This window comes from Eumetopias jubatus, unplaced genomic scaffold (genome assembly GCF_037043125.1).
Source record: "Eumetopias jubatus isolate StellerSeaLion01/CBP00866 unplaced genomic scaffold, mEumJub1_p1.0 scaffold_16, whole genome shotgun sequence".
Lineage (NCBI taxonomy): Eukaryota > Metazoa > Chordata > Mammalia > Carnivora > Otariidae > Eumetopias > Eumetopias jubatus.
The window spans coordinates 75973268-75988293 of NW_028274822.1; the positions used below are offsets into that span (position 1 = coordinate 75973268).

At 54.2% G+C, this 15026-nt stretch overlaps 1 protein-coding gene across 3 annotated transcripts in view; it reads right to left on the minus strand.

Annotated features, from left to right (window-relative positions):
- Positions 1-484: 484 nt before the first annotated feature.
- ACACB (acetyl-CoA carboxylase beta) overlaps positions 485-15026 on the minus strand; it is a 118911-nt gene continuing 104369 nt past the window's right edge. For all 3 annotated transcript variants that reach the window (XM_028116591.2, XM_028116593.2, XM_028116594.2), the window contains 12 exons: positions 14506-14616; positions 13306-13449; positions 12582-12702; positions 10995-11091; positions 9097-9193; positions 8408-8543; positions 7391-7568; positions 5197-5309; positions 3943-4097; positions 3120-3290; positions 2880-3016; positions 485-2078 (listed from right to left, as the gene is read on the minus strand). In XM_028116591.2, coding sequence (XP_027972392.2) covers positions 1952-2078; positions 2880-3016; positions 3120-3290; positions 3943-4097; positions 5197-5309; positions 7391-7568; positions 8408-8543; positions 9097-9193; positions 10995-11091; positions 12582-12702; positions 13306-13449; positions 14506-14616 — 1587 coding nt within the window. In that variant the 3' untranslated portion in view covers positions 485-1951. The remainder of the gene's footprint in view (positions 2079-2879; positions 3017-3119; positions 3291-3942; positions 4098-5196; positions 5310-7390; positions 7569-8407; positions 8544-9096; positions 9194-10994; positions 11092-12581; positions 12703-13305; positions 13450-14505; positions 14617-15026) is intronic.

Genomic DNA, 15026 nt, shown 5'->3' on the forward strand with positions numbered 1-15026 from the left:
ATAGAGGGTGGCATGGACTTCAGGGGCTCCCGAGGATCGCATGGGATAAAGTCAGGGCGCCACACACAGCCAGTGGCCATCACCCTGAGCATCCGGTCTGGACCCAAGCTGCCCACTGAGGCCTCTGTCCACACTCGGTGGTATGACCCCGCCCCCCTTCCTTAGAGGCGGCTTCACAAAGTCCCCCAAGGAGGGAAGTCAGCCTGATCAGGCAAAGGACTTGCAGCTGAGCCGATTGCCAATGCGCTAAACTCAGCATCATCAGCCGGCAGATAGCGACACGCGCTCATTTTTGGAATCCAGCTGAAAAGACCAAGTCCGCCTGTGGTCTTCAGGATACAAACTCCTATCAGAGCTTTGCCTTCCTCGGATGGGGGCTTGCTCAAGATTTCAGCCGATGTAGGAGGCTGGTGAGCTGCGGCGGAATCACCCAGGGAGGCAGCCTGCCTTTTCTGGTCCCGAGAATAAGTCAAGGCCAAAGGGCTTCCTTTAAAAAGTACTTTATTCCACACACCTCCTGGTGGGTTCCCCCACCCACCCTTCCTGGGTAGCAGCTAGTCATCGACTTCTCTTTCCCTCCAAAATCACGGGAGCCTCCTGCACTCGGAAACATTCAGGTCCCAGTGCAGCGCGGATGTCTGCTCCCTCCCACAACGGGCCGCGGGATGGGGCAACAGCTCACTCATCTTCCTCCCAGCCCTCACTGCTGCCAGGACACTTTGCTTTGCCAGGGCCCGTCATTGGTTGATGGCCCAACTGTATGTTTTTCAACTCAGGCATCCTCAAGCATCCTGGCTTGCGGGGGCTTCGCTGGGCATCCTCGCTGGCCTCCGAACGGGTCCGGCATGACAGGGGGTGTCCTCAAACTGCCCATCCCGGCGGGGGGTCGGGGGGGACGGCCGACTGCCCCCATTACTGGCACCGGAGGACTGAGGGACGGGGCCAGGATAGCAGGTCTGACGTGGGGCAGCCTTCAGAGCCCAGTGCTGGAGGGCATGTCACAGAGGTCTCCCTGAGCAAATCGGTGCGGCCCTTGTGGTCCAGTCCTTGAACACCCACAGCTCTGCCCCTTGGGGCTGGATCCCTCCACAGACATAGAGGCACCAGGTGAGTGACAGCAGAGGGGCTCTCCAGGGAGGGTAGTGGCAATCACAGCAGTGATACTCACGGCCTGGTGACAGTTTTCCTTCTGCCTCTGTACTCCCCAGCTGGCCACGAGGGTGCATGCAGGGGGAGGGAAGGGGCCGGAAGAGGGCTAGGAGCCACGGGGCAGCTGGACAATTCTGCCCATTTACAGTCTCTCTCAAAAACAAAATCTCTAAGCATGGCCTACCAATGAGACGTTCCTGGCGACTCTCTAGGGGCCACTTGGGGAGCGATATACCATTTTATTCTCCTAAAAAATCATTCAACCCTTGCCCGGGTGACTCGACAGCATCCGAGTAAGCCTCCTTACAGAAATAGGGTTTTTGTTTTGTTTTTTTTCTTCTTGTCTCTGTACTTCTTTCCTTGGCCTATTTATTCTGCTGAAATAGAGAAGATGCTTCCATCAAGAGTTGGTCTCAAGAGTAAAAAAGTAGAAGATTCCATGATCGGATACAAAACAAGCCTACAAGAACACCTGGGTCCCGCACGCCAGGCACCAGAAAGCAAAAGGAAACCAGGGTGTTTGGGGTCAGGTTGATTCGGTGATGCAGCAAAATGTGTTGTCTCAAGAGACACTAGAACAAACTTCCCAGCAACGGAGAGGAAGCTATTTCTGTTTGGAAGGGGACACTCCTGAGCCTTTTATTGAGACAGGAGTGAGTGGGAGGCCAGCAGCCCTGTAGAAATGCCCAGGATATTTTTTTTTTTTTTAAAGCAAACCCCCAAGGTCCTGATGAGGCCTGCGGTAGGCGGGTTGGCATGGTTTCTCTTGCCTGTGGTCCTGCAAGTGGCGAGGTGGCGGGGGTCAGGTAGAGGCTGGGCTGTCCACAGTGGACAGGAGGTGAAGGACTTGGGCCCGCTCGGCTGGGCTGATGTGCTGACTCATGTACACGATGCAGTCCACGGCCACTTCAGGGTTCTCCTGCACCAGGCTGCGGTGGGAGGGGAGAGAGGGCTGGGGTCATTCCTGCCACTCAGGTCAGTGGGCCCTAGGGCAGGCCCCAAGAATCCCTGCGCGGGGCCCGTGTCATGTTCCAGTGTGCGTGACAACCCAGAGCTCCTAAATCTCTTTGTGCTGTGGTCACCATGGGGGTGATGGTCCCGTGTGGCGGGAGGGACCACCACCTGGGGAGGAGAACACCCTGGAGGACGGTGGACCCCATCAGTCACTAGCTGTGCGACTGGACAGACAGCACGTCCCCGGAACCTCAGCGTCGTTCCCCAAATGGGGTCCCACGGGATCTCCTACCCACCTCACAGGGGACCCTGTTGTAATGGGGTGAGCAAATCCTTGGGGAAGGCTGATACCAAATAGAGGCAGCAGCCTACAGCCTAGCAGGAAGGAATGTGGGTTCTCACACATGCACTCTAGTTGGGGCGCCTGGGGGGCTCAGTCGGTGAAGCGGCTGCCTTCGGCTTGGGTCATGATCCTGGGGTCCTGGGATGGAGTCCCGTATCGGGCTCCCTGCTCGGCGGGGGATCTGTTTCTCCCTCTCCCGCTCCCCCCTGCTTGTGCGTGCTAATAAATAAATAAAATCTTAAAAAAAAAAAAAGTGCTCTAGCTGTGACCTTGGGATGAGTCGCCCTATAGATTCCAGCAAGGAATACAGCCCTAAGCCCGAGGCCTGGGACCACGCAGCCACTCTGGAGTCATGCGGCTGGAGGAAAATCCTGGCTCCCGCACTTGCCAAGAAGTCCAAGAGATGGGCAGGGGGGGCGGGGTGGCCACTTACCCTCTGATGGCCTTGAGGACGGAGTCTCGCTTCAAGCACTTGATGTTCTCGCAGATGGTGGAGCGCAGGCCGTCCCCCGCCTGCCAGTGCTCTTCCAGCCACTGTACCACCACCTGGTTGTTGTCCCACAGGTAGGCCTGGGGGAGGGGAGAGATGGACCCCACGCCCAGCAGTCTAGCTAGCCTCTGGCCCCCCATAACCCCCGCCCTGTCTCCATCCCCGTCTCCACCCCAGGCCCACCTTGACGGCCCCCTCGGTCTCCACGAACCACCGGCGCAGCATGGACTGGATGTGCACGTGGCTCAGTTCGCTGCTGGCCTGCAGGATCTCCTGCTTGACCTGGTCCTCCAGCAGGAGACGGCGCAGGCGCCAGTACAGAAAGGTGCGTGCGGTCCTCCACTCTAGGATGTCCTGCGGACAAGCCCCAGGCCTGAGCCCTCCGGGAGGGCAGGGGGAGATGCAGGGCACTGTCGGGTCTGGGCCCCGCACGAGGTGCAGGCTCTCCGATCGTTCCCATTTTACAGACCAGGCAGCTGAGGCTTTGGGGAGAGGTGGAGGCCCCTGCCCGGGGAGGTGGCAGAGGGGAGATGCCGCCAGAACCCGACACTGGCTTACCAGAGGCATGCAGGGCTTAGGCTGGCTGGCGGGGGGGAGCACCACACACAGGGTGGTAGGCTGACTCTACGATAGCCTCTTGGGGGCAGCGCGATGGGGCAGAGCTTGGGACCAGCAGTGCTGGGTGAGTGCAGGGCAGGACCAACCAGTCCCAAATGTGGCCCAGCAGTTACAGACACACACACACAGAGGTCAGACTGGTGGTTCCCAAACCTTGCTGCCTGTTGGAATCTCCTGGGGATTTGAAACCATACTGATGCCAGGCTCCCCGCCACAGCCGATCTAATTAGTCTGGGGAGCCACCTAGGCCCTGGGTTGTTTTTTTTTTTTTATAGCTCCCCAGGTGATTCTAACGTATGGCGTTCCCGCCCAGATCGCCTCCTGTTTGGAAGCCAGGTGACCTTAGGATGGCCCACTCATGCCCTGCCCCACAGCCGCAGGCTCTTACAGCGATGGCACCCTTCTCCAGCATGCAGATGGGCCTGTCGTGTAGGTCGGCGAACTGCACCGCCACCTGGTGGTAGATGGGCAGCAGCAGATCCTCCCGGGCCTTCAGCTGGCCCTCCAGGTCCTTGCGGTCCTTGTCGGACAGCTCCGACATTCCTGTGGGCAAGGGCACAAACCAGGCTTTGCGGCACAAGCCCATCACACTTGAATTCCAATCGCACCCCCCAATCCAGCTGCTCCTGCCATCTCAGGGAGGCACTCACAATGGAGAGACAGCACTGAGCCTGCGACTCTGCATGTGCCCCCTTTAATCAGAAAGAACCACTGTGCTTTGCATATTGCAAAAGATAAGAAGGGAAGATTATAAACAACTCTGCCAATTTCACACCTTAGATGAAATAGACAAATTCTTTGAGCTCTGCCGAGAGGAAACAGATAGCCTCAATAGTCCTATATATAACAAAGAGGAATTTGTAGCTAGAAACCTCCTACCGATGATTTAAAGAAATAATGCCAATTCAAAATCAGAAAATAGAACACTTCACAACTCATTCTAAGAGATGGGCATTACCCTGATACCAAACCAAAGAAATCACACACACACACACACACACACACACACGGATAAATCTTGTGAAGAGTACAGTTATAAAGATATTACCATCCAATATGGCCTCTTTTTTTAAGAGAGTGAGCGAGCGAATGAGTTGGGGAGGAAGGGCGGAGGGAGAGGGAGAGAGAGAATCTCAAGCAGACTCCACAGTCAGCTCCACAGTCAGATGTGGGCCTCGATCTCACAACCCTGAGATCAGGACCTGAGCCCAAATCAAGAGTCAGACGATGAACTGACTGAGCCACCCAGGTGCCCCCAACATGGGCTTTTAAAGAGAATTACATCTAAGGTTACAAGTGAAACAAAGCTATCACTCAGACAAAGCTGGTAAAATATTTTGTCTGATGGAAAATTCTAAAAGGACACCTTGCTGTGAAAATGCTGATCTCCTTTACTGGCCCCAAATACTTCCATTTTTCTTTTTGTGTGTGTTGAGAAATACATACACTGAGGCACTAAACATTTTTTTTTTTAGCATTAAAGGGGTCGATTTTGCTACACGAGAACACTGAAAACATCTCACCATTTTTGTAGGTGTGTTTTGGTACGTTTCACTTTTTTACCAAACTAGAAACCTCTAGCAGTGGAGCAGGCTGGGCTTCTCTTGCCCTCTGAGAGATGGCGCACTTCCAACCCTCTTACCAAGCTGTTCCACGAGCTTCTTGTAAGCCGGGTCAATCCTTCTCATGGTCTTTACCAGATCTTTCTTTCGGTACTTAATCTCCACTGTTCCCTCCGGCTCCAGAATATTCGCCCTGAAAAAAGAAAAGGCAGGGGTGGAGATGTAGGAGATGTTCCCCAACAAGGCAGTGGAGGCAGGAGAGCCAGGAAATCTGGGTTGTGACTTCTCAGCTCTTTGACGGACTCACTCTGTGACTTGGGCAAGTCAGAGGGGAATCTCTGGTCACCTGCTTCTATATCCATAAAATGAGGGGCTGAGTCCACATTTTAAAATCAAGTTTTCTGAGCTCTGGAAGGCCCTTTCAGCTCTGAGAGCATACGACTTTCTCCAGAACAGCCTAGCCCCCCCTGCTCTTCAGCCACAGTCCTTTATGACTCTCCTAATGTCTGTTCTCCCTGGGCCACGGTGCTGTTTCTGATCTCCTTAAAGCTCATGGAGGCACAATATAGAGCTCCACATGGTCCAGTAGGAGCTGGCCTCCCATTTCAAGCCTCTCACTCACCCCTCAGACTGCCCGCCATCCTTTGATAGCTTGGAAGCCCTGAGGAATACTCCATGGAGCTCTGAGCTTCCTGGTGGCCAGAGTGAAAAGTTCATGATGACTCCATTCAAGGCTGCTTGTGTCCTGAGTCTTCCTGGAGGTCTGACCTCAACAGCCCCCCCATGAGGGTCTAGATGCACTGAAGGCAGGATAGGTTTGGCTCATTTGCACATCACAATGTTTATCATAATGCCTGGCACATAGTAGGTGCTCAATAAATCTTCACTGAATGAATGAATGAATGAATGAATGAATTACATGAGCAGAGGAAGCCTCTATCTTGGATAGAACTACTCCTGAGGTCTTTATATCCTATACACCATAGAGCAGAGTCTTCACTTTAAAGTCATTCAAACACTGTGTGGCAAGTATTGCAATTATTATTCTTTCTGTAAACATTCCTGGGATGAATTCCTCCTCAAAAAAGCATCAAGGTTTTTTTCCCCTGAAGAACTGGTATACTTTCATGCAAGTATCAATTCTGTCATTGGTTTAGCCACTATATTTTTTTTTTCCAAGATTGTATTTATTTATTTGACAGAGAGAGACACAGCAAGAGAGGGAACACAAGCAGGGGGAGTGGGAGAGGGAGAAGCAGGTTTCCCGCAGAGCCGGGAGCCCGATGTGGGGCTCGATCCCAGGACCCTGGGATAATGACCTGAGCCGAAGACAGATGCTCAATGACTGAGCCACCCAGGCACCCCCAGTCACTATTTTCCAACCACCCCCTAGCAATAAAGCATGGTGCCAGGCCCTGGGTTATAAAACCGAATAAAGCACGGCCCCTACAGGAACTCATAGGTTTGGGAGAGAATCAGAGTCCAGGAGGAAGCAGATGACGGGTTTTATTTCCCTTTTCATCCTGGCTGCCAGGAAGCTCAAGTGCTTTCCATCTTTCCTGATTTTTTGACTGCAAACTTCCTTGGGAAGCAGGTGAATATTAAGTCATGAAAGAACAAACAACAGTTCTTCTGCTGTCTCCGGCTCCAGCTACTAACTCTACTGAGAAAAATCGTTTGTTTGTTTGAAGATTTTATTTATTTATTTGAGAGAGAGAACACAAGTGGGCAAAAAGAGGGAGAAACAGACTCCCCATGGAGCAGGGAGCCCGATGCGGGACTCGATCCCCAGGACCCTGGGATCACGACCTGAGCTGAAGGCAGACGCTTCACCGACTGAGCCACCCCGGCGCCCCTTCTCCTGAGAAAATCTCCTTGTGCACTGGATGCTGGTTTCAGATTGGTAAAACTGGAGGCTCTCCATCCTTCAGAAACTCAGAATGCCAGGCACCTGGGTGGCTCAGTCGGTGAAGCGTCTGTCTTCGGCTCAGGTCATGATCCCGGGGTCCTGGGACCGAGCCCCGTGTCGGGCTTCCTGTTCGGTGGGAAGCCTGCTTCTCTCTCTCTCTCTCTCTCTGCCCCTCCCCCCGGCTCGTGCTCACTCTCTCTCTCTCTCTCTCTCTCTCAAATGAATAAAAATCTTAAAAAAAAGAAACCAAAAGAACTTCAATGCCCTGGCAATTCCTGGCCATCGGCTTAAAGATGACAACGGGCTCTCAGGTCTGGGGGGGAGAATAAGCCAAGGCTCAGCCAGGCAGAGGGTGACACACCCACCTGCTCTCCTTGTCTGCATACAGTTCTATGCACAGGGGGTTGATGGAGGAATCCATGACCACCCAGGAGCCCCCCCGGAGCTCCGCGTAGGGTGGGATGTAGGTCAGGATGGGCTGTTTGTACTGCCTGAGGCTGTCCACGATGTAGGCTCCAAACTTTAGCATCTGGTCGTACATGTCTGCAAAACAAAGCAGTCACCTGCTGAGGAGGCTGCAGGCCCCAGCACCTGTCCGCATGCCAAGCCCGCGGCCCTCATCGCCCTGGGGGTCCTGAGAAAGTGTTCAGCCGGGGTGCTTGGTGGCACCATGGAAAGAGCTCTGGGCTGGGAGTCAGGAGTGAGCCCAGGTACAGACGGCACCCTGACTGTCCATGTGACCTCGGACATGTCACTCTCCCTGCCTGGGCCTCAGTGTCCCCATCTGTAAAAGGAGGTGTAGGGCCATCCCAAAGATTCCTTCCAGTTCTGACTCTGGGATGCCCTCGCCGGTGACTGACCGCCCCCTGCCCTGTCCTGTCGGTTCTACACACAACCTACTCAGCAATAACACAGGTCCTTGCCTCCTGCCCACACACAGTATGGCCCTTATTTTCCACCAAGACGGGGCCCTCCAAGTACCAGGCACCTTACATGGTTACCATGCAACAATAAAATCAGGCATCATCACACCGAGAGCTAACACCACATACCAGTGATCAGCTCATCAAATCCTCACCTTGGACCTCTGGGGTTGGTCTTATTCTTAGCCCCTTCACAGGAGGGAAGTTCCCAGGGCTGCCCTCCTGGCCCTGCCCCTAACAGTGTGACCTCTGGAAAGTCACACCGGGAACCCTCAGTTCCTCATCTGTAAGATGGGAAGATGTGACTTCAACTGCTCCTGTCCTCAGGGCAATGGGGGTCTCAGCTAAGAGGTTGACAGAGCCATCCAGAATAGAACCATAGCACCACCTTGAGGGGGCTTCCCTGTCCGGGGTGCTGACCCCGCAGCTTTAGGACACCCAGAGGAGAGGCAGCCTTACCTTTCATGCCACCGGAGAACCCCCTCCAGTTGGCAAAGATCATCAGGGGCAACTTCTCTCGGTTGAAATCGTTGATGGCCTGGGCCGTCTTGTAGGCTGAGTCTGGGAGCCACACCTGGCCCGCCTGCTGGATTATCTGAAACAGAGTGGCCTGGATCAGACTCCTCTGTGCAAGAGCGGCAGGAGGACATGGGGACAGCCATCTGAGCCACACCCTAGAGGGCAGGCAATCCGATCTGTGTTGGCACCTACACCAGAGCCACGGGCTTACAGGGAGGGCCCAAAGCTCGCCTGCTAGGGGCCCTGCTTGCCTCCATGGGCTGCAGGTCCCTTCTGCCTCATTTTCAGGCTCAAAGGGGTACAAAGTGCCAAGCTAGTCCCGGCCGCACCGAGTCCTAGGACCCACCCTCTGCCTTCTGAGCTCCTCCCAGTATGTGCCATGGCCCACCCTAGACACAATGACAAGGCCAGAGGCGGAAGGCAGGAAGGATTCCCAGGGACTTGTCACCCTCTGAAGAAAAACCGTGGGGGACATTTTTGCATTCCACAGAAACCGTGCTGGAAAAATGCGCCCCTCCCACCCCCCGTGGCCAAGGACTGGCCCCAGGCCCTGGCGTGCGACCACCCAGGACCCACTCTTGTTGCCTAAGCCAGCTGAAATAGCAGTCCCCAATTCCCAGCCCCCTCACCTTGGCCTCTGAATCCAGGTTGGCAGGGTCCGCAGGCACCACCACCTCCACGGTCCGCGTCTCCACGGCAATCACTCCAACAGGGATCCCCCCTAGCCTGCGAGGTGGGCATGGGTCAGCCAGGCTGGGTCAGTCAGGCGACACCTGCCCCCCCTTGCGCCCCCCGTGGATTCAGGAGTAGATGGGTCCTCCCAGCCCCGGCTGACATTCTATGGGCATCCTGGGTACACGGGCACTCATGGCAGGGAGGGGGGCACACACAAGACAGCACGGTTTTTACTCTAGCAGGTCATTTTCTTGGAGGACATTCATTTGGAAGGCTCCAAAGCAATAAGAGCCTCCTCACAAGCGGGCGGGCTGGAAAGATGCTATCGGTGCCCCTCTTGGGACACCAGCTGTCATGGTGACAGGGACGGTTGGGCCAGTGCAGGGACGGGAGCAGCGCTGTCCACTAGAACTTCCCGCGATGCTGTGCGCTCTCTGTCTTGTGCCATCCAGAACAGCCGCTGCGATGAGCCACTTCCTGTGGATGCTGAGCACCGGAAATGTGGCAAGTGCAGCGGAGGAACGGGACCTTTTTCAACTCGTTGAGGTTTGAATGGTCACATGTGGCCAGCAGCTCCCACATGGGGACAGGGCGGGTCTAGGCACCGAGACATGTTTGGAAAGGGTTGAGGGATGCTGAGCCTGAAGGAGACTCTGCTCAGGGGGATTCTACGACAACAGTGATTGTCACCCCTTGTTACCTTGCTACGGGCCAGCCCTGTGCCGGGTGCGACCCTGAGTTACCCTTGTTTACGCTCTCAATGACCCTACGAGGCAGGTGGAGGGAAAGTCTTTAAAGAAAGGAAGGGCTTCCATGTGGAAGGGGGAGCCGAGCTCATTTCAGGTTTAAAAAAAAATGATTTTAAAATAGAACGTTTATGGAAACGTGAACCAGCTGTTAATACAAGGCTCAAATAATAACAGCAACAGTACTAGCAGGCGCTACCACTTATGGAGCATTCATGATTTTTTTTTTTTTTTTAAGTAGGTTCCACGCCTGGCATGGAGCCCAATATGGGGCTTGAACTTGCGACCCTGAGATCAAGACCTGAGCGGAGATCGAGAACTGGATGCTTCACCAACCGAGTCACCCAGGCGCCTGCATTTATGATATTGTAAGTGCTTAACATACATCATCACAACAGTCCTCTGGGGGTAGGATTATCATCCCCGTCTTGCAGATGAGCATGTGGAGGCCCAGAGAGGGTGAGTGACACAGCTGGGCTTGACCTCAGATCTGACTCCAGAGCCGGAACCCATAGCAACTATATAGTGCCGGAAATCTGGTAAATTATAAGGACACTGCTTTGGGCTCCACATAGGAAGGATCTTGCAGGAAGCAGGACATGTCTGGAAAGTTGAGGACTATAACCACTGAGGAATGAGCTGCTCAGTTCTGGGAGCATTCAAGCATTTAAGCCATCCACCAGCTGCGTAGACAAGGGGGTTTCTGACCATGGCCCTCCTGAAATGGAATTCATAGTTTGGAGCGTCTGTGCAATTTTCCGGTGCGGGCCTCCGGAGCTGTCTTCTGATTCCCAAAGGGGCCCATGGCCCCCTGTGACTAGGGAGCCCTGCCCCAGGGGCAGACGCTAAGGGGCCAGGGTGCTGGCCCTCAGCAACAAGATGGCTGAGATGCCTACTAAGGCCACAGAAAAATCCAGACTTTATGAAGAAGTTCATCATCCAGAAAACGATCCCCCCGATTGGTTTTTCTTTCAGAAAATCCCAAGGCCAGAAGGAAAGTGCTCTTGGTGGGCCACTCGAGAGGAAAGGACCCCTGGCCTAGTGCCCAGGAGTCCCGATAACCAGGGAGGCCAGGTGAGTGCAGCCTGCCCTGTCCTCAACGTTACCTTGCTCGTCCTGTCACCACGGTCTGGGCCCAAGGCGCCATGATTTCCTTGAAACTGCCATGGTCAAAGAATCCACTCTGCCAGGATCCCTTCAGAGCTGTGGACAGGAGCACATAAGCCCAGGCCAAGGGGCTGGGTTGGTGAGGGTCCCTGGGTCTGCCTGGTGGGACAGACAACCTGGCCTTGACCGCCCAAACACCTGTTTCTCCAGAAAACCATACGGATCCCAACCCCATTAAAAAACAAAACAAAACAACAACAAAAAAATCCCCCAAAAACAGGGCAGCAGGAAATAGACCAAGTCAGGAATTCAGCCCACTTGGAACATCGAACTACATCAGCTCCTGTCAATGCCAAACACACAGAGATCCTAATCCGAAGGATGAGCCCAAGAAGCAGACAGTTGACGGGACACCTTCAAAAGGTGGGATTTGGGGAAGGGACCACCTGCCCTGAAAACCTCATCCTCAACATGCCGGCTGCAGCCTCACAACATTTAACTGGGGGGTGGAGGTGGGGGGGGCACTGTCTCCTTCCAAAAGAGAGAGAGAAAAAGAGACAGAGAGAGAGATGGAGAAAGAAAGAGGAAGGGAGGAGGGAGGCCCGGATGATGTCAGCTGCAGCCATCCCTGCACAGGAAGCAGTGACGCGTCCATCACGGGGTTCAGGCAAGGAGAAAGGAGCTAGGTGACAGGCGGGTCCCGAGCTGCCAGGGAGGGAAGCTGGGTGCCTGAACCCCAACAGCCCGACTCCAGTGTCTGCCTGGGGGCTGGCCTGACTTGATGGCGAAAATGGTCAGAAACAAGTTGGATATTTTATAATCAGGTTAAAGCCATCCCCCTCGGTGCTCACAGGCAAGAAAGCCCAAGAGAAACACAAGAGGGGCAAGCAGGCTGAGGGGCCTCCTGCGCCACGCAGCTGGCTGGACGGCCAGGCCGGTTTCTGACTGTGGCAGCGTCTGAAATTACAGACCGGGGATTATGGGAACGGGGGCAGCTCAGCTTTCCTGTTCTGTTCTGGCTGCTCAGAACGTAACCATACGCCTGCCGGAGACAAACCGGCCCCTTTCAGAGAGAGGGAGGGACAGAGAGAATGTGTGTGTGCAAGCAGGAGTGTGCCCATCTCTACGTGTGAGTGTGCAGAAGAAGCCAGGTCGTCCATCCCGGGTGAACCCCTGGAGGGCTACCTTAGTAAGGAGAGCCAAACAGAGAGCCAGAAAGAAAGAGGGAGAGGCAGAGTAGTCTTCTCTTGGACACTCTGATGTCTGTATTGTCCACCTCTGTAACCATGGGGCGGTTTGAGGGAGGGAGGCCATGCGCTGTGTCACACTCCCCCTCCATCTACCAGCCCCAGAAACCAGAGGCTCTTTCCACCCCTTCTTGGTTAACAGCTCAGGAGAAGCACAGAGGAAAAGACCCCGCTCCCTCGGCTCCCTCCGCTCCCTCGGCTCCCTCCACATGGGATCTCAGGTGCACCCCTCTGGGACACGTGGCCAGGGATCCCTGCTTCTCTCTGAGTGTTCCTTTGTCCCAGGTGCAGGAAAGAAACTCAAGAGCCAGGGCTCAGGCAAAGCACTTTAGAACTTACTGGGGTGAGGCCTTCCTGCAAGCAGCCACCGGGGGTCATAGGGAGCCCTGGTCGGAAAGAATCCAACTTCTCTGTCAATGGGGTCCGTGGGTGTGATGATGGGGACTGGGCTGTGATTATCCTAGAAAAGGAAACCAACTCTGTCTCCTTGTGCTTGTCAGTGATGCCTGCGATCTGCTTCTCTCCTCCGACCACGATTATGCCTGGTTACGCAGCAGAGCCCAGGCCGAACTAGCCAGTCATTACCAGGATGAGTAGCATTTGGTGCCGGGCTCTCAACATCATTGCCCTGAATCATCAGGGTAACACCCTGGGGTATGTGCTCTTGTGATTCCCATTTCACCGATGAGGAAACTGAGGCTCAGAAAGATTAAGAGACTGGCCCAAGGTCTCACTGCTAGGGAGGAGGGAGCCAGGAAGCAAATCCAGCCTGGCTGCAAAGCTCCAGGAGTCTCTTGTTCAGTGTTACGTCTTCTGATGAGAGGCAATGCCACCCCTTTCCAAAGGCATCCTGACAATGGCATTAAAAAAAAAAAAAAAAAAGCGAACAACAGCCAGTACAGGGCTGGGTGTCAGAGAGGGAAGGAGGGAGGAGCAAAGAAAAATTAACCCTCGCCACAGTGACAGAGCTCCCTCTTTGCCAAACTCCCATGTTACCCAGCAAATGAACCTGATCACAACATCTTCCCGACTCGAAGCCGCGGTGGGGGGGGGGGTACTGCACCTTTGGCATATAGGACAGCCACTCCAGGATGGTGTAAACGCCCTCGAAGTCATCTGGCACGGTGATGTGGGAGATGCCGTTGTAATGCATGATCTGCACACCGCCCAGCTGGTTGTTGGAGGTGTAAACCTCTCTGCCTAGGACCTGCTTTGACACGGCACGCTTAGCAAGGGCCTGCCCGTCTCCGTTTGGAAATCATCTCACACTGTGGTCCTCAATCTGCACACTACAATGACCTGGGAGCTCTCAAAAGTCCTGCCGCCCAGGCTGCACCCAGATCCATTACAGCAGAATCTTTGGGGCTGGGGCACGGCATCAGTATTTTTTCCTTCAACTTCTAGGTAATTCCAACATGCAGCCCGATGTGAGAACCAGTGAGCCCACCAGATGACTTTGGTCTTCTCATAAAAAGAAACCCCACTCCGTGTTCCTGATTCGGCAGGTTGGCACCGAGGCCTAAGAATCTGCATTCCTAATAGGTTCCCCGGTGAGGCTGATGCTGCTGGTCCAGGGAGCAGACTTTGAGAACTTCAGTGGGATTCTATCAGACATTATATCACGGAGGCTTTATGGCCACGTGGGGGTATGTTTTAATACAGTGAAAACAGTAGAATACCAAACTCCACATTTACCCGGAGTCAGGTAGAGAGAAGGAAATACAGCAAAATTTTAGTAAGAGCCAAAGTACTGGGGGGGTAGGGGGGGCATCTCTTTCCAATTTTCTGTAATATGTAATGCCACGTTAATAATTTTTAAACACTTAAATGTCAGTACACAAGAGAGTTCTACCACAAGAGCCTAATATATTTTTTAAAATTTTTTTGGCTCAGGGCGCCTGGGTGGCTCAGTAGGTTGAGCGTCTGCCTTCGGCTCAGGTCATGATCCCTGGGTCCTGGGATCGAGGCCTGCTTCGGGCTCCTCGCTCAGCAGGGTGTCTGCTTCTCCCTCTCCCTCTGTCCCTCCTCCTGCTAGGACTCGCTCTCTTTCTCAAATAAATAAAATCTTTAAAAAAATAATTTTTTTCAGCTCAGAAGAGACCCAGGTAAGTGCACACTGGAAAAAGAGCTAGAAGACGTCAGTAGGAAGGACACTGGTTTCATCCTGAGAAAACTGCCCCATCAGGGGACATGGGAATGTTAGAGTGAGTCCCAGCCCCCCACCCACGGCAGCCCCCTCCCCGCCAAGCTCCTCCGTGGTCACCTTGTTGAGAGCGCCAGCTCCCGTCAGGATGATGTGAGAGTTTTCCACCTGGATCACTCGCTGGCCCAGCCTCACCAAGTAGGCCCCGATCCCCACGGCTCGGCAGGTCACCTGCAGAGAGAGGGGCCCCTCTGAATTCCCGAGGCAGGCCAGGAACCCACTGGGCGTGGAAGCTACAGTCAGGCCACCGGCAACCTGACTGGTAACCAACCAGCACAGGCACAAGCCAAGTCTTCGGGCTCACCTGACCCTGGCTTCCAGAAAGAATGTGGTGAACAAAGAAGCGTGTGGTAAGGACAGACAACAGACATGGAATGTTCTGGTTCTTGCTTCATCCAAGGCCTAGCTCTTATATGTAGCTCTTCTGAGCCACGGCAGCCTCACACACAACCAAAGGACATCTAGGATCCGGGGCGAAACTGGTGAAATCGGAGTAAGGTCGATACCAAGGTAAGGGCACTGCGCCAATGTCAATGTCTTGGTCTTGCTAATGTACTGTGGTTACGTAGGATACTGTCATG